Here is a 20144-nt window from a genome sequence, read left to right on the forward strand (position 1 = left end):
TCTACCAAGCCTCTAAAACTTTTCACTTTCAATTGTGGTTTTCTCTGTTCCTCTCATTCAGCCTGCTTTGCATCATCAAGAAATATTCCCAGAATATGTGGCACCAGTGCCACGCTTTCTTACCACTTGGTGCTGTCCTTCTTACACAACGCCACTTTGCCTTGTTTGATGCATTGCTCACTGAGACAAGTCATCCCCTATGCAGCTCAGAAAGCCTTGATCTAACTAACCATCTTCTCTCCTAAGTCCTGCAAGTGCAGCAATTTCACTTGTATGCCACCATGCTTCTCTTTATTGATCTCTCAAACACGTTTAGTTCTTTTGCACAAATATGGGGAGTCTTGATGAACAGATCATTTGCTTTCTTTAACCAAAAGTCTCCTCAAATTCCAACAAGTATTTCAAATACCTTCTCCTCCAACTCTGCACAGAGGAATTCTTTACATTGCACACTACACAGTGCAGTTTTCCTTAACCTCCAACCAATTCCCATTTGTTTTAGCACATATGGTACTAAATCACCTATAATTTATTCAATTGTCATTTTTCTTCCATGTCTACCATTTTATTAGAAGTACTTTCTTTAAAAATGTATAACCTGTAAAAAGTACATTCTTAGAGATTCTTTAGATTTAACTTTATGTTCAACTGACTACTTGGGCTTGAAATTTTTGTTTATGTCAATATTTAATGCATACATTTCTCTTTTGGTCAAGAGCTCCCTACTCTGATTCACTGCATTTTGCTTAATACTTCTAAGTACTATAATTATTTCTCTGTATCAAAAGTTCATAGACCTTTTGAAGCGTTATGTTTTATTTTCACAGTTGATAAGGTTTTACTCTACACAGAACTCTAGGATCACAGCACTTTCATCTCAGAATTGACAGAAATTTTCCCACTATTCCTTAGCAAATACAGGGTTACATAGGAGAAGCAAATACCACTCAGATAGTTTTTTAGTTAGGCCCGTTTAAGTTTACCAGGAAACTTGATTTTTCTTTGTTATTGGTCCTTGAAATCCAAAAGTTTAATTTTACCAGTTTTCTCCAGTGTGCCTTATTTGAAAGTTTTTTTCCACATCATGAAAGTTTCATTTTACTATTTTATAAATTGTTACCTTTGTTACGTGTACTGTATTTATTTCCAGAATTCCTGTTTCTCCACTAATAATTTCCCATTATCTATTCTAGTCAAACATTTCTCATACAATGTTTAACTGCACTTTCTACAAGGAAATTTTGTTTGACTATTAATATCACTTCTTATTACCTCCTTTTGCTGGAGGTAGAACCCAAGGCCTTAGTTCATGAGAGACAAACAATCTTCAATTGAACTACATCTCTTGCCTTCCTCTATTTAAAAAAATATTATAAAGCAGATTAAGTATACAAAGAAGTATAAAGTATTACTGAATAAACAGCTATTTATTCACTGTCAAACGTAAGGAAATTTTTAATCGGTATTAAGAGAACAATGCCTTCCTTTTCCTCCCAAAGGAAACCAAAGTTTGATATTTATCACCATGTTCGATTTCTTTGACTTTATATATATATACAGATATACAGATACAGATATAGATATAGACATAGAGAAAGCTATAAGACTGAAACAGTATTGCTTTGCATTTTTATGCTTCACACATACCTGACCTTTTCATTTATTTTAATTATTTCTTGTTATACTGAGGGATCTAACCCACATCTTTGCCTAATTATTATTACTATAACCCGCAGAGTTGATGTTGATGCCAGGGATTCAATCCACAGCTTTGCTTTTCAGGCAAGAACACTATCCTGAGTGGCATCTCAACCAACATGTTTCTTTAAGACAGTGTCTTCAACTCTCAGCTCATAATTCATCAATAAAGTCACAACAGTGGTTGAGGATTACAAATGAAAAAAAACCAAACCAGGAGTGGTGGGGAGTGAAAACAATGATAAGTCACAGTGACAGATTTATAAGAAGCATTCCTTCTGCTCTGTCAAGATCTATCTAAACATATCAAAACACAGTGCTAAGGTGTGTGAGGGGTAAATAGGTAGATGAGTCACTTCCCTAAAATTGTTTTATTACCAATATGACTAAAATTCACAATGGTTCTAAAACCAGGTAAAACCTAAGAAAATCAGCGACAGAATGTGCTTCTAGAAGTCAAGTTTACAATATTTTACAAGCAAATCTGCCAAGGGAAAAAAATATCATTTCTTAGTTCCACTTTCCCGCTGTGCCAATCAATATTGCAAAGAACTGCCTGGTTTAATGTATTTAATCATTTAACTATAAACAGAATTTAACTGCCTTTGAATAAACTCACAGGTCTTTCAATCACCAAACGGTACCGCTATGTTATACTGTACCGACAATGGTCAGAAAAAGAATACCACTAAATATAAGGTGAGTTTATCTTAAAACAATGATCTCACAGTCAAGTCAGGCACATTAGGCATCTGATCAATCATCAACCATGAAGAAATTACTTTTACTATGCCTGACTGATTTTCATCCAGAATCCCTAAGAATATTTATTTCCAATGACAGAAAGTGCACTTTCAGGAGTCAGTTCCACATGTGACAAACTATTTTCCAAAATTTTTATTATATTGTTCTAAAATCAGATGCATAACTTCAAACAAATACTCCAAAATGTTGCCTGATGCCCTTAAAAATAGCTAGTCATCCATCTCACCTACCACATAGTATCATTTTCCAAGACAGACCCCATGATGTGTTAAAAAAAATAGTAACTTTCAATAAACAGATTATGCATCATTAAGGGGAAAATCCCCAAATGTTAAAATATAAAAACTGAGCCATCAAGTGCCACATGCCTTTAATCCCAATACTCAAGAGGCAGAAGAAGGTGGATCTCCATGAGTTCAAGATTAGTCTGTCTATACTGTAAGGTCTAGCTTAGTCATAGCTACATAATGAAAACCTGTCTCCAATACACAACACACACACACACACATACACACACACAATTTTGATTTTATATTATTTATACTTAAATTTATTATATATTTCCAATTTGAAATTTTATTTTAAAACTATCACTTCTGAAGTTGGCAGGTGCTACAATACAATTAGGGCAATCACTGCTGCTATTAGAGTTGGCAGCTTGCCTTCCTTTATAAGAGTTACCATTTCTGGCGATACTAAGACAACTGCAACCACTCAGCACTCAAACAAACAGATCAATGATCACTTGTGAAAAGGATATTAGTCCTACTAATTGGCTGAAATCTGAAAATATCAGAAAATGCCAACATTAAATATTGCAGAATAGATGTATAAATGGTTTAGAAAAAAATCTCAGCTAGAAGTAGAGTACATTTTTAAGTAGTACTATATCACCAACTCTCTCGACTCCACAGAACAATGTTCTGTGGAAAAACATACACATCAACAGCTGGGGTGGAAAGAAATCATTCAGGTACACTGGACTGAATGCCAAGACATCCAAAGAGTGAGTACCTTAACCAATTTATTTCAATCGCTTCCATGTATGTTCAAGGAAAATGTGATGAAATACCTGAGTAAATCGAAAAGTGTTCTGAATAGATTCAAAGAGAAAGTTTTGCTTTTTATATTTATTGAAACTGGTAATTTTTAAAGAATTCACAATAGTTTAATTGGCAATATTTATTTTTTTCTTCTTTAATGGAATACAAAGCAATAGTGTATTCTGCAGCTGTTTTCAACAGAATGACTATTTAAGAAGTGAGTGGTAATGTGGCACACTGATATTTACAAAAACTAGTTTCCTGTCTGCTCTCTTCTTGAGCATGTAACTACACTACAATTTTCAGATTCCTGACAATTAAATATGGCCATATAACTTGATATTTGATCCAAAATGTGAATGAAACTCACAGGTGCCATTGCCAGGCCTACACCTCTAAATGGCATTGATATATTTCCAGAAATATACAGTCTACTAAAATTTCGAGGCTGGGGAGTGAAGAGTAACAACTACATTATTACCTCAAATGGCACAGAGAAACACTTGACCAAATCCAATCATCTTTCAGAAATTTCCTAAACATAATAGAAATATACAAAATTTCTAAAAATTAACACAATGGAAAGCTAAAAATTCACAAATATCATCACACCCGATAGTAAAAAACTGAAAGCATTTTCCCCAAATCAGAATGAGACAAAGAAGTCTAGTGTTGCTACTTCTCATTAACACACTACTGGAACATTCCAGTCAGAGTAAAATACACCAGATGATATGAAAGGCATCCAAAGTAGAAAAGTAGTAAAATTCTCTCTGTTCACAGTTATTATATACAGCAAGAGTCAGAAAAAAGGATAATTAGCTCTAATTCAGCACAGCTGTGAGATACAAAACTACATACAAATATCAGTTGAATTTATAAAAGTAATAACCATTGACAAGAAATGATCTGAAAAAGAATTAAGCTAGTTAACCAAGGAGGTGAAAGATTCTACATAAAAAACCAAATTAACTTATTTTAAAAAATAAAAGCAACATAAATAAACAGAAAGATATGCCACTGGTTGATTGAAATATTAAATCATGGCAAAGATAATATCACTACTCAAAGCAATCTACAGCTTCAATACAATCTCTTTCAAAATTCTGAAGGTATTTTTGTGAAAAAAAATCAAAACTCATGTTATCTCAATAGACATCAAATATAACTAATCATGGAAAATTAAAAAAGAACAAAATAAAGGACTCACACTTCATGATTTCAAAACTTACTACAAAGCTACATTAATCGAAGCAATGTGACAGGCATTAGTCCAGATTTATAGATAATGAGACATTTTAAAGTTGGTTTTCAAAAAGGCTACCATGACTAGCCAAAGGTCTTAAAAAGAGCAGACTTTTAAATAAAAGATACTAGAAAGCAGGATATTCACATGTGAAATAAAATGTACTTTACTTTATACCATACACAAAAGTTAACACAAAGTGAATCAAACACTAAATGTAAAACAAAAACTGATTAAACTCTTTTTTTGTTGCTGTTGTTTTTTTGGTCTTTTGAGACAGGATTTCTTTGTGTAGCCATGGCTGTCTTGCTCTGTAGACGAGGCTGGCCTGGAACTCACAGACAACTGCCTGCCTCTGCCTCCCAAGTGCTGGGATTAAAGGCATACGCTACTCCCTCCAAGTCACCATAAAACTCTTTATTAAAAAAAATGTTTTCATGGTATTTGATTTAATCTCTAAGATATAACACTAAAATCAAAATTCTGACATGACACAATGTGGATGACTCTATGGTGTGTTAAGTGTAAAAGGCCAGACACAAAAGACAACTATTGTATGATTCTACTCACATCTGGCACCCAAAACTAACAAAATCAGAAACAATGTAGTAACAGTAGCTGGATAAGTATGACAAACTAGCAGTTTTGTTTCTCAGTTACAAAGTTTCTATTTGGAAAAATGAAAAAGTTCTACAATGAACGCTAGGGATGGTTACATGCACTGTATATTCATTCACTTAAAGCCACTGAATTCTACACTCAAAAGGACTACAATGGGAATCTTCCACTATGCCAACAGCACTGTTGAAAAGGTTAAAATAGTAAATTTTATATTGCATTTTATCACAATAAAAAATTAAGTAGCTTAAAATCTTACAAGAATGGATTGGGAAGTTGGCAACCTCCTGCATCCCTGAATACACACACACACGCATGTGCATGCGCGTACACACACACACACACACACACCAATTAATCCAAGAATGAACTGATATATTAGAAAACTGAATAATACAGAGATAAATAAGAGTGTTTATCAGACACAGGAAAAAATATTTAAAAAGAGATGTATCTTCAACGAAAAGAAGAAAATGAATTATTTGAATGAAGCAGGAGTGTGAAGTTCTCACAGCCTCTAAATCATCATATGCACAGTCACAAATTTATCCTCATTGTACTTATGTTTCTTTGTGTACATCTCAGTCTTAAAAATCTTCCAGGTTTTCCACTGCTTGGGCATACACTTGGCCACTTCTCTTCAACTACACCCATTATCTATGCTGTGTTACATCAATAGTCCACTGCCTTGTAAATTAAAGGCTTAAAAACAAAAGTAACCTGCATTTAGGTTCATGCTCACAATACTTACAGAAAATTTCAGCAATTAAATATAGCATAGAAGACAATAGTTATAAAATTCATAGATTTATAATTAATAAATGAAGGGTGGGGCACATTCTGAAGACTCAAACAGAAAGACCACTAGACTAAAAGTTTGTTCTCTTTGGCTACCATCAACTTGTACAAATCTCAGGGTGTCTGTTTGCACTGAGCAACTAATATTTATATAAAACTCACATTTACTGTGAAGTTTAGTGTGTAAAATACAACTAATAGAATTCTATTTTTTTCATCTTGAAACCATGGTTCTAAGTTATTTTTAAAGTAATTTATAAAATAAGATTTAAGATCATTGGTTTGGTTTCTGCCTTTTAACATGCTTTATACAAGAACAATTTACTTAATACCCGGTGATACATCTGCAGCACTTACTTACATGTTGTCAAAATCATCTGATAGATTTGAGATTATTAAATGTATGGAAGATTATAATGAAAAAGAAAAAATGAGGTGCTAAAGAGAAATAAGAAAAGATATAGGAATAAGAAGGAAAATGTCAGACGTGGTTAAACAGCATAGCAAAGAATGTCTTATGTAAACAGCATGGAAAAGCAAACAACAGTCCTAAAATCTGAATAATTAAAACATACTTTAAAAAGGTATTTTTTAAGTATCTGGATTAATTTCTAAGGTCCCATATGAATCTTTCCAAAACATCAATCGTGGGAAGGAAAACAATGAATGAAAATATTAATCAGCAAATGACTTTACTATTTAGTAACCTCACAGGACAATGAATCACCATCTATTGTGTAAAAAGCATTATGCTAGACAACCGGGGACACAAAAGATATTGAAGACAATACAGTACCCATTTTCATGGTAATTACAGTATCATAAAGGAGACAGATCCTCACCAGACAACCTTACTATTGGCTACATCAGGCCAGCTGATATCATCACTTTCTGAAAGGAACATAGAAAAGAAACTGTTTCAAAAGTGAGCAAAGAAAAACTTGGGGGGGGGAACAGAAGTCTTGACACTTCAAAACGTTACAGATGATAATAATTGTGCAGGTAAGATGAACAGTGCTACCTCCAGCACTAGAGCACAGTATACTCCAGAAACAGAAAGGAAGATGGCTAGCTGCAAATAGAACAAAAAAGCAAAGCTTGGAGAATAAAACATGTTAGGACTTCAGAACTATTTTGCTGTTTTGTTTAGTTTAAATACAGATTTTAGTTGTATACTATCTCTTTGTGACTGCTTATAGAATAAATCAGAGTAGTCCTATAGATTTTTAAATTTTTTATTTTATTATTTCACAAATAATATGTATGGGTGCTTTGCCCTCTTGTATGTTTGTGTACCAGTCACGAAGAGATAGCTTTTTGTTTTTCAGACATTTCATGAACTTGTGTAGCCTGGGTTGGTCTAGAATTTACTTTGTCTATCAGGTTGGCCTTGAACTTACAGGGACCCACCTGCCTCTCCAGAACTTCTAAAAGCCTGAATTAAACCCATTCTGTTTAATACCATTTCTAAACTATTTGGTCATTTTCAAATATATTCTATCATTCAACCAGAATCCAACATTTAATAAAATAATGTAATTAATACCATAAAAGTCTGAAATAGTTCTTCTATTTTTCTCTTTTGTGTATGTGGTGTTCATACATGTTTGTACTGGGCAGGTGCATTTGCTTGCAGATGCATATACACATATGCAAGTAGAGGTTCAGGATTGACACTGAGAGTCTTTCTCTACTCCTCTCCACTTTATTTATTGAAGCAAGGACTCTCAATTGAACCCAGAATTTGCTGATCAGCTAATCTAGCTAGTCGGTTTGCCCTGAGATCCCCTATACCTGCCTCCCAAGCACTGGAATTACAGTCAGTCACCATGCCTACTGGACTTTTGGGTACATTCTAGAGATCCTTAGCAAAGCACTTAACACACTGGCCATCTCCACTGCCACTCCAGTTCCAGTGGAGACTATTTTAACAGCTATTCACTTAAAAACAAAACTCATTCTGCTTCCTCTTCCATAAGGTTCCTTGAGCCCTGATAGGAAGGATTTGATGGAGACAGCTGTTTGCTGTTGAGTGTTCTAAGGCCTCTTATTCTTTGCATAATGTATGGCTACTGGTCTCTATATTTGTCCCCATCTGATGCACGAGGAAGCTTCTCTGATGATGACTAAGCACGGTGCTGATCATGAGCATAGCAAAATGCCACTAGGAATCTTTTATTGTTACATTGTTTTTTGCTTTTATTTATTTATTTATTTATTTGGAACAGAAAGAGTGTAAGAGTCAGAGTGGATGGAGGACACCAAGAAAACAAGTCCCTCTAAATCAATGTGATCAAAGCACATATGAACTCAGAGACTGGGACAGCACGCACAGGGCCTACACAGGTTTGCATCAGGTCCTTTGCATATATATTATGGCTTCCAGTTTGTGTTTTTATGGGATTCCTGAGTATGCCAAGGAGTGGGTCTCTAATTCTTGTGCCTTCTTTTGACTCTTTTCCTTCTGTTTGTTTATTTTATCCAATTCCAATTTGTGAGGAATCTTTTAGCTTATCATTTTATCACTATTGCTTAAAAGCCTGTTTGTCATCCAATGAGAGACAGAGAGGGAGTAGATCCAGGTAGGGGGGTGGGGCGCTGGGAGGAGTAGAGAGAGGGAAAATCATAATCAGGGTATGTGAGAAAAAATGTATTTTCAATAAAAGGGGATAAAAGGGAAAACAAAAACAAAGTACAGCATGTCATACAAAACTCTATCCCCACATGCTTCTCCATATACTGTTCTGTAGAATAAGCATTTCAATCTAATTTCCTTGTTTCTTATAATTAATAAATATATTGTTTTCCACAAGTGGTTATTATGAACTTACTAAAATAGAAGTACTAGATTATATACAATATTGAAAGATGATTTAAATATATTAACAAAAGAAGATCTAAAGACTAGAGACAGGTGTGGTCCTAGGAGTTGGACGGTTAGTGGGAAGAGGATATAAATCAAAACACATTACACTCATATGTAAAATTACCAGAGAATATGATTAAAAATAAAATTTAAAAACTATGTCAAAATGAAAAAGATATTTTTTGATGATTTCTAAACATGACTTTTCAGCTTGGTACATAGGTCATTCACTGGCCGAGATTTCAAATTCTACTCAAATTAGATCTTAAAGTAAAGCAAGTAAAAGATTCAGTGGTTAGGGCTTAATTTTTTTCTCTTTCTCATTAAAAAAAAAACTTTCTGAGAGAAAAGATATCACACTGTTGACCAGACAAACCTGTAACTTAAAATTCACCTGCTTCAGCCTCTAAAGTAGTTGGGATACTGGAATTACGGACAAACAGTATCACATCTGATGGGCCATCACTTTTCACAGTAATAATTTTTAAGAGAAGAAATTAGTTCAAATGCAAGGAGAATCAATAATACTGAACTTTTATGCTATCATCCTAACTTTAATATGAAAGAAGCTAAAGGTTATAAATGTGCCTCTACTCTTTAATCAACCTATACATTGATTGAATGTATTGATTAATATATAGGTTTTCAATTACCTTGAAAAATGTTTAAGTAATTCAGATTACAGTCTGCAACCACAGAATTTTAGAGTTTGGTGTTTTCTAAATGACACCTATTATCAGATTTGAATGTAAGCATATAGAAGATACAAAATTAAAGTTTTCTTCTAACAAAACAATTTTCAAAGAATATTTTCTGTTTTTGAATAAATAATTATAAAGACTTGTTATTTTTATTCCTCATTTGCACAGCAAACATTCAAAATAACGACCCATTGACTAGACATGTAGCTCAGTGGGTAGAGTTTTCTGGTATGAACAAAGGCCTCCGTTATTCCCAGTATTTTATTAGCATATATTAGTTATACATATTAACTGCTTTAAATAACATTTTAATTAATTCTTTGAAACGTCCATATAATGTATTTTGATCATGGTTTTTTTTTTTTCTCTCTATTTTTTAAAACCATCAAGTCCAGTTTGTACTAACCACCTATGAGTGACTGCCAGGGTTGACACCATTAAAAAAAAATAAACTATCTCTCTCAGCAACTATTAAAAACTAGTAGCTCCTCGGGTAGGGACGGGAATTCCTGACCACCTCCACAAGGGGATTTTTATCTGGCTGGAGCTTATGCGGGCCTTATGCATGCTGACACAAACACCATGAGTTCATATGTGCAACTTCCCACTGTGTCTAATTACACAAAATAAATTTTACCGTGACATTTCATGCATGTACATAATGTACTGTGATCCTATTCACCAATTAACTGAACATCTTTTAAAGCACTGAAACTGTCTTGACTAACAATTTATTAAGACTTAGTACTAAAGTGATGACAAGAAAGTGCATATGAAGAATATGTAAAGTGTGTACAATTGAAGAAATTAGCAAACATCACTTATATAATAAGGTGTTACATTTCAAGGACAAGAACGAGGCCAATCCCCAATTTCCAGGTTATAACAGACAAGGGCAAATAACATTTCAAATGTCACACAGAAAGAATAAAACACAGTTTAATAGAAATACAATTCAAATCACATCGCCTAATGTCTCATGGAATGCATTCAGGTTCAAAACTGCGTAACAGATAAAAAAAAAGGTAGTGCATAAAAAAACTGCAAATGACTTGTAAATTATAAGTTCATATTTGAGACACAGGATTAAATACACAGTGTCATGTAAGACAAAAACATGTCAGGAGTTATTCTATATATATTTTCTAATTTGGTTGTTATTTAATATTTATAATAAATATAAAATATTTATTATTTTAGCATGTGGTATTCCTGAACACACCAAACTACTGTGAATTCTAACAACAAAAGTCTACCACATATGGTTACTTTTTGACTGAATCTTTAAACAGAAGTAGCCAGGGCCTATAAGATAAAGATCTTCAATAGATAAAGATGCTTGCCACCAAGCCTGGAAACCAAAACTATATTCCCAGGACACACAGTGGAAGTGGGAATCTGACACCTACAAGATGCTCTCTGACCTGGACACCTGGGCTGTGGTACTAATGTAGCTCATCCCCACATACACTCATATGCACACAGAACACAAGCACACATGCGCATGTGCGCGCACACACACACAAATTGAAAATAAATAAATGTAAAAAAATAAATGAAATAAATAAAACAGAAGTAGCCATCAAGAAAATAAAGTTCCTAAACACTGCCATTCTAACACTGCATAGCAACCTGAGCATCAGCTACTGCTCTTTGAACTACTCCACCAGCAGCAGGAATCTAACTCTATCCCAAGAGATCAAATTTGCTAAAAAGAACATCATGTGCCATATCCTAAGAGAACTGACCAGCTACTATAGTGAGCAAAAAGGTAATCAGATGAAAGAAAGAAACAAATGGAGATTTTTGCTAGGCATAGAGCTAATTATTCAATACCAGTTGTTTATAAACAAAAGAAGATCTTAGCTGGGGTCATCCTTGTGAATTCCTGAGAATTTCTCTAGAGCCACGCTTCTTGCTAACCCCATAGTGGCTCCCTCAATCAAGATATGTCTTTTCTTGCTCTCATCTGTCCTTCCTCCACCTTGACTATCCCACTCCCTCAAGTTCTCCTCGCCCCTACCCTTCTCCCCTTCTCTTCCCCTTCCACCATCCCTTCTCCCCCAACCCCCAAGTTCCCAATTTTGTCAGGCGATCTTGTCTATTTCAACTTTCCAGGTGTGTCTATGTATGTTTTTCTTAGGGTTCACCTTGTTACTTAGCTTCTCTAGGATCATGAACTATAGGCTCAATATCCTTTGTTTATAGCTAGTATCCACTTACGCGTGAGTACATACCATATTCATCTTTTTGGGTCTGGGTTACCTCACTCTAGATGGTGTTTTCTAGTTTCACCCATTTGCATAGAAAATTCAAGATGTCATTGTTTTTTACCACTGAGTAGTACTCTAATGTGTAAATATGCCACAATTTCTTTATCTATTCTTTGGTTGAGAGGCATCTAGACTATTCCCAGGCTATGGCTATTACAAACAATGCTGCTATAAACATAGTTGAACATATGTCTTTGTAGTATGATTGAGCATCTTTTGGGTATATGCCCAAGAGTAGTATTGCTGGATCCTGAGGTAGGTTGATTCCCAATTTTCTGAGAAACCACCATACTGATTTCCAAAGTGGTTGTACAAGTTTGCATTCCTACCAGCAACGGATGAGTGTTCTCCTTACTCCACATCCTCTTCAGCATAAGCTATCATTGGTGTTTTTGATCTTAGTCATTCTGAGAGGTGTAAGATGGTATTTCAGAGTTGTTTTGATTTGCATTCTCCTGATGGCTAAGGATGTTGAATATTTCCTTAGGTGTCATTCAGCCACTTGAGATTCTTCCGTTGAGAATTCTGTTTAGTTCTGAATAATCTAATCAGATTGCTCTAGGACACCACAAAACCTTGAGGGAAGTCACTGTCCCACCTACCCACTGAAAAGATCAGTCACTCTCAGCCTAACAAGCCTTTGTTGTGGTTGCAGCTGTTTGTTTTTTAAACAGCGTCTGGCTACACAGCCTAAACTGGCCTTGAAGTGACAACTGTCCGAGCTGTCAGACCTGTAGCTGTGCTCCAGCCTCAGCTTCACACACATCACCACTCCTGCTCCTCCTTTCAAGGAAAAAAAAGTGTCTATAGCTCAACCCTAATTGTGTGCTCTTTACAAACACCAAATCTTAAATTAGCTGTTTTTCTCCACAGGCTCTGTTCAGAATTCCATGCTTGGGTTTCATTTTCTGAACCCCAGGTACTCTGTACCCTGTACACTGTCATCAATCTAAGGACACCATCTGTCCTTAATAGTTCAAGTCCACTTCATAAAGCAGATTTCCCTGCTCTGAAGTGTGCTGTTCGTCTAAACTTTACATAAAGATTAACACCAATAACTACTAATTCTGAGATAAGTATACCAAACATCTGTTAAATGTATGATTTCCTGTTAGAAACTTTAAAAATTTTTTATTAAAATATAATTACATTATTTCCTTCCTTCCCTTTCCTCTCTCGGACCCCTTCCATCTCCCTGTCAAATTAATGGCCTCTTTTTCTTTGGAGACTTTACTATTTGTGCAAATACTATGCATAAAATAAATAAATACAACTTGCTGATTCTATTTAGTGTTGCTTGTGTGTATATGATTTCAGGCTGACCACTTGATATGGAATAACCAATTTTCATATATCCTCTTAGTGCTTAAAATCTACGTATATTCTAATGCAATCCAGACTTTTATCAAACCAAAAAGACTAAGCAAACTTTGTCAAATGATTTTACATGTAAAAATAATACTATACCAAATAAAACATACATTCTCTAAAGTTATCTGAAATTTTGCTTTTCTGTGTTGCAATATACAATCTTAACCATATGCAAAACCGTTAAAATAAGCTAAAGAAAATCCAATAGAAATGGAACTAATGCAAACACAAAATGCCACACCATCAATGAGTAAATCTCTATAGCATTTTCTCTTAAAAGCTGACACAGAAAAGCTTTAAAGATTAAAAAAAATACTTGCAAAAAAACACTGTACTGAAAACATGGTATATTTCAGAACATTAATTATGTTACTATACATTCCTAAGCTTAAAAAGGATAGAACAGGTAACCAAAAGCAATCAAACAATAATTTCAAACATGAAAGTAATTATTTCAAAAATATCTTCTTAGTGAATATCAACTATTCATATCTGTCAACAATTGTCTTACAAGATATATACAGGAAGAACATATGCCTAGAAATTGTTCTGAGAAACTTACCATCATTTTGGCCCTTGCTCCTCATCTCCTCCTTCCATGACACGATGGTGCTCAGAGGAACATAGTCCCTTATGTATTCTTTGCGTCTCTCCTCTAAGGTCATCTTCAGCAAACGTTCTTGCAAAATAAAAGCAGAATCTCCATTTGCATTTAAATTTTAATCTTGGGAACTACTGAATACATTTATAAATATTAATCATGCTACACTAACCAAAGACTTAATGCAATCCAATGATTTCATATTTGAGGGTTAAAGGAGGTCAAATTAGTTCAATACTAGCAAGAAATGTAAAATTAAAGCTGGTAGGGACAAAGTTCCTAAGGTGGCCCCAAAAATGAGTCATTTCCTCTTCCTATCATCATAGACTAACATGGAGCGCATACTAGGTAAGGCATTCACAGACTTCAGGAACAATGGTCTGTCAGTTCCCATGGCAAAAGAGCAAATGAATAAGTTACAAAATAGTATCAATTAAAGAAAGTGCAGACTGCTGAGACAGGTATGTCCAAACAGTCGTAGTACAAAAAAGGTAGTTACAAAGCTATTTCCTCATTTTTTCCAGGCTACCAACAATGAGAGTGTACTCTCAATTCAGTAATAGCATTATGGTGGTAGAACATACATACTTTAAATATACACTTTAAGATTAAAATATAAAACAACATCTTAGAAAAGCAGATGCTGTTTATCAAGAGCTCATTGGGTGCCAAGTGTTTCCAATATCTGTATCACTAAAATAATTTTCATAACAAGTCATGACTAGTGAAGCACAGATAAGAGTCTTCCCATGAAGAGGTAAAGAGTAAGGTCATTTCAACAAACAGAACAACAATAAAAGCAAGGTGATATAAATACTTTAATGAAACTCTAAGATTTTATCTGGAACAGAAGACCCACAGAAGAGAAAAATAGTCAAAACTAAAGTGAAACTGTGCAGGGGTTTGTATGGGATGCTGTGCCATTAGCCCTCCTTCTATAAAAAAGACTAATTTAAAGTTGGCTATGAACGTCCTGGGTTTTGCACAAGATGATCCACTAGGAAGCAGAAAAAAAGTCTACTTGTTTTTAATATAAGAAATAATTTTCTGGTACTAGAGGGAGAGGACAGAAAACATGAAAAACACAGAAAATTTGTTGAATTTAACAACAGTTACAAAGGAGAATAATGAAATAAAATCTAGTTGTTGTCAAGGTTATGAAGTTCAAGTGATATAGAGGAAAGAGCTTTAATAATACAAGAAGAAAAATGCTATCAAATTCTACAGGAAGGTCATAAAAAATAAGAATTACTTTACAAAGCCACTGCCTTATCAACTGGGTGACAAACAGCAGTGAAAACAGAGCAGTGGTTGACAGAGTTTGGCCTATGACCTAAATCATTATATAAATCTAGATGGTCTTAGATCAATTTCCTCATCTCTTTATGTTTCAATTCCTTCATGAGAGAATTAGACAGGTATTCTTCCCAACTTTTAGGTGAGAACTAAGGCAGTGAGGTCAGCAAACTTACATAACATCCTGGAACTTGTAGAATGGTATCAGCTAAAGTTTGAAATGGAACAACTGTATCTAAAGCTTAACCCTACATTACCTCATACCATTTTCTACTTTCATGAGTTCACAGAATCCAACAATATAACCCTTATATGTAAGGCATTAAAAACAGCACAGAGCACAAAACAGGACTTCAATAACTTATTATGTTCATCATCATTACTGAATGACTTTAGAAACACTAGTTTCTTTCAAATATAACTGAAATCCATGACACTATGAGGTACTAAAGGAAAGGAAAGGAAAGGAAAGGAAAGGAAAGGAAAGGAAAGGAAAGGAAAGGAAAGGAAAGGAAAGGAAAGGAAAGGAAAGGAAAGGAAAGGAAAGGAAAGGAAAGGAAAGGAAAGGAAAAAAGGAAAGGAGAAGAGGAAAAAGAAAGTAAGGCCTGATATAGTGGCTCACACCTGTAATCCTAGTACTTGGGGGTTGAAGCAAGAGGACTGTCACATGTTCAGGGTCAACCTGGGTTACAGAATGAGTTCTAGGCCAACATAAGCAATGTAGAGTTAGACCCTATGGAAAAAGAGGGAGAGAGAAGGGGGGAAGGAGGAAGGGAAGGAGGGAGGACAGGACAGGACAGGAAAGGAAAGGAAAAGAAAGACAGACAGAAAGAAAAGAGAGAGAGAAGAAAGCGAAAGGGGAAAGAAAAGAAGGAAGGGAGAGAGAGAGAAAGAAAGGAGAGAGGAAAGAAGGAAGGAGAGAGGAGAAAGAATGACTAGCAGGGAGGCCAAGGAGCACGAATCCCTGTGAAAGGAGCAATACTTTAAGGTCAAACATGAGACCACTATTATAGGCAGTAGAGAAAAGATGAGCAATCCAAAAAATGAATACATGATTGTACAAGATATCAAAAAACTATAAGCGACTGAGCAAAGAGCACGATCACAAGGGTTAATCTAACATGTAACAAGCGATAAAAAAAGGTGCTCCCTCTAAAACGGGACCAAAACCTAAACTAAATGTAAAGCAGTCCAATGACACTACAGAGAGCATGTTAAGGTTGCTACTGTTTTGTTATACTTAATTTTTTCATGAATTAAAAAGACAGTGTCATCTGCTCATTATAGAAGAGTAGGTAGAACAGGAAGGTTCAAAGAAATAACTTCGGAAATGGCTCACAAAGTCAGAAAAGGGAACTGACCCTCAGTGGTTTAATCACTGCTTTCAAAGCTCAGATCACAATGCAGAATTATTGCAGCTAGACATTAGAAGGACATTAGGAAACATTGTTTATGCAAATGCCAGAAGCCAGACAGAAACAAGACTTTCATTCTATTTATTTGAAAATAAATGTGCACACTGAAAACAAAACAACACCAAATGTAATGCAATAAAAACAATGAGATAAACTGCAAAGCTTGAAATGAAAAGGCACACATTAAATGATTCTGAATTAGAGCTCAGTGTAGTAGGACAATATTTATTTACATGTGTGCTTTTGAAGAACTCCTCAGTTACTTGTTTCAGAATGAATCAAATGGAAAACAAAAGAGTTTCTCAGGCATTACCAAAAACTTCCTCCTACTAATGCTTCATCTTTATAATGAATCCATTGTCTGTGAATCAAGTCCATAAATAGTTCTATTTACTACATGCTATACTGAACTAAAATATGTTTCTAAAATGCCTTGATATTGCAATGATCTCGGTAAGCCTTCATTTAGATTTTAATAACAGCTGCAGAAGTACTAAGCCGTCATTAAAGAAGTACTTTATTCCTCCAGTGGGATAAAAGGGGAAAGGGCATGCATTCCATCAGCTTCTTTTTGGTGGAATAACAGATGATACTTCATACTTTACTATTCCAAAACAGACATCCTGAGAAGACAGATACAAAGAACTCACTTCGTAATATTTCCCTTTAACTTTAACCTTCATGCAAAAATAGCTTAGTTTGGGATAAAAAAATAATAACTCCACTGAAAGCCTTCTTTGTGCATTTGTTTCCTCATTTAAAATATATATATATGCTTATATTTTCCCTTTAGAAGAAACAAAAGACAAAACAAAAAACAAGATATTAAAGAAAGAGTCTGAAATGTCTGCCCATCATAGTCTAAGTGTATAGATGCTACTTTAGGAGCTGCTTTTCTAACAGAACATAGAAATAGTTCTCAAGTATTCACTATACAGTCAATGATTCATGTTGCTGAGAACTGCGTCAATGGCTTTACACTATTTTGTTTTATCATCATCAATTATACAAAGACAACATATCAAGAACATCAAGAAAAATGAGTGTGAGTTACGCAACTGCTACTACAAAAGCAAAGCACAAACACTATGTCCCAGAGAGGACTCTTTCCCGAACTCCCACTGGCTTAGTTTGTTCCCAGAGATGGGTGTAGAGAGGCCTTCTGAGTGTCAGTGAATGCTCTACCAGTGATCTAGGCCTCCAGCTGTTATCGGACCTTAGTTCTAAACAGCATTTGTCTTGTGACACCTTAAGGTTTAGTTCTCTCAGCACTCATATTTATTAACACAATGACACTTGCAAATCTTCCAGCCTTTCAAGGATATTTGAACTGGGCTGTTCAGTCATGTTAAGACTTCCCTGCAGTTAATTTGAAAACTTCCCTCCTTACTCCTTTTTTCATGCACTGTTAAAGCAGGCACTATTTAGAAAATTCTTTCTAATCTTTTCGTACTGACATCTACTGTTTGGTCAAAGGGTTCATAAAAGACAGGGACTTGAAATGAAAAGCTAAGGCCAAAAAAAAAAAAATTCAACTTTCGCCCCATTATCCCTGCTCTGTATGATAGTCCAGAGAAATCTGTACACCCTTGCTCAACTTCATCCTTTAATACGGATTTCATCAAGTTAGTAGCAATGCAAATGTTTTATCTGTAATGGGAAGGGGGTAATAAAAGAGGTTAAAAGATGAAGAAAACTATGCCAGACACATCAAAATATTGCCTGTGAAACTGAGGTGAGACAGACGGGAGAGAGAAAAGAAATCGCACAGCTCTCCTTAAAGGAATCAGCGCCACTGTCAACGTTCTGACGGATCTGGATAAGCTTCGGTGTGCACAAAACTCAGTGAAGGGTTCATTCACGGAGTGCACGCAGCCTTCCTCTGGGCGACTTCACACTATGAATGGGGATGCAACAGAGAAACACGGCGCCGGGGAAAGCCCATTCAGACTTCTCGGAAGGCACTGATGCTCGCCTGCTAAGATGCTCCTGGCAGGTTGCAAATTTCAGAAGTTCCACTGCTGCAGCAGCGGAGCGGGGCTGGGATGGACAGAGGGCAGAGGCAGGGAAGGGTGGAAAGCAGGCGCACCCAGGCTCAGCAGCAGCCGCAGCCTGAGTCCCCGTCGCCGGGCAACCTGTCCGTGGGACACCCGGGCGGGCCGTGCAAACTCCCGGGGCCGGGGTCCTGACCAACTTGTACGAGGCCCCGGGGGTGCGCGCCAGACAGAAAGCGGGCGAACCCGTCGCCGGGGAGGAGACTACTCGGCGCCCAGGGGGGTGTGCGCCCCGCAAGTGCGCGAGCCGCAGGTGCCCGGGGGCGGCGCGTGGCCGGCCGGGGCGTGAGCGCGCGCGCGCGCGCGTGGACGCGGCCGCGGGCTGGAGCGGCACCGGCCGAGAGGGCGCGAGGAAGGCTGCGGGCGGAGGGCGCCGCGCAGCCCCGCCGGGGCCCCCGCCCCCCCACCCACCCGCCGCCCGCCCCTGGGGCCTCGGGGCCGGTTACCTTTCTCCTCTCTCCACACCTTTTTCTTCTTGTTGCTGGGGTACATGCTGCCGTGGGGGTGGCTGGCTTTAAGCTGCAAGTTCCCCAGGCTCACGGGCAGACAGGGTGTGTGGAGTGTGGGGGGGGCGGGAAATGGAGGGGACACTCGGGTGGGAAAAGTGCAAAGGCTCTGCGTCCAGCGCCGCTAGCCGCTCGCCCGTCGCCGCCCTCCTCCCCTCAGCCCGCCCGCTCTGCCCCGTGGCCGCCGCCACAGCAGCACCTCAGAGCCTGTCAACTAGGTCACGCCTCGCGCTAACCTAACACCCGCGCAGGCCCCGCCTCCCGGCCGCTAGGCAGCGCCGCCGCCCATTGGCTGCTCCGCCCGCCGCTCTCCGCGTTCTAGCCAAGGCGCGCCCCGACTTCAGCCTCAGGGCGCAGGCGCAGGCGCAGGCTTGGGCTCGACGCCGAGGACGTTAGGGAGCTGGACGGGGCGGGGCCAGAGCTCGAGCCCCAGGCCGCGGCGCCGACCGGGGCGGGGCGTGCAGCAGCCGCCGGCAGGGAGCTGGAGGAGCGGGGCCGGAGGGCGGGGCCTGTTGGCAGGTGCGCCAGGTGACCCCGAGCTGCTGCAGAGAGAGGTGTTTGGGGGACTACAGAATGAAGAGGTCGCGGGTCCTGAGGGTTGTCCCGAGCTCTTTGTAACTGCCTCGCCTGGAAAGATTTTACCGAAAATCGGACGCTTTCCTCGTGGTGGGCAAATAGAACCAAAAGAAATGATCCCAGACCCTGCACGATCCGCTGTTGAACCTTGGGTTAGGGATTTCGTTGGGATTCTGTGAAGTTCCCAAAGCTTCAAAGTACACTGGGCTAACTCAAGAGTTTTAAGAACTGGCAACCAAAATGCATTGGGACCAAGTCCTACATCAAAGCAGATTCCAATGAGTATTAACCGTGGCTGGTTGTCTTTTATTCTTCGT

General features: G+C 37.5%; 1 protein-coding gene across 10 annotated transcripts in view; it reads right to left on the reverse strand.

Annotated features, from left to right (window-relative positions):
• Positions 1–19455, reverse strand: part of Macrod2 (mono-ADP ribosylhydrolase 2) — a 1889233-nt gene extending 1869778 nt beyond the window's left edge. For 8 of the 10 annotated variants that reach the window (XM_085696807.2, XM_085696806.2, XM_085696803.2 and 5 more), the window contains exons 1-2: positions 19192–19455; positions 13942–14058 (exon numbers count right to left, since the gene is read on the reverse strand). In XM_085696807.2, the coding sequence (XP_085552933.2) occupies positions 13942–14058; positions 19192–19237 (163 nt within the window). In that variant the 5' untranslated portion in view covers positions 19238–19455. The remainder of the gene's footprint in view (positions 1–13941; positions 14059–19191) is intronic. The other 2 variants (XM_085696809.2, XM_085696808.2) reach the window with 2 other exon arrangements.
• Between the last annotated feature and the right edge of the window lie 689 nt (positions 19456–20144).

Source organism: Myodes glareolus, chromosome 10 (assembly GCF_982192425.1).
Source record: "Myodes glareolus chromosome 10, mMyoGla1.1, whole genome shotgun sequence".
Lineage (NCBI taxonomy): Eukaryota > Metazoa > Chordata > Mammalia > Rodentia > Cricetidae > Myodes > Myodes glareolus.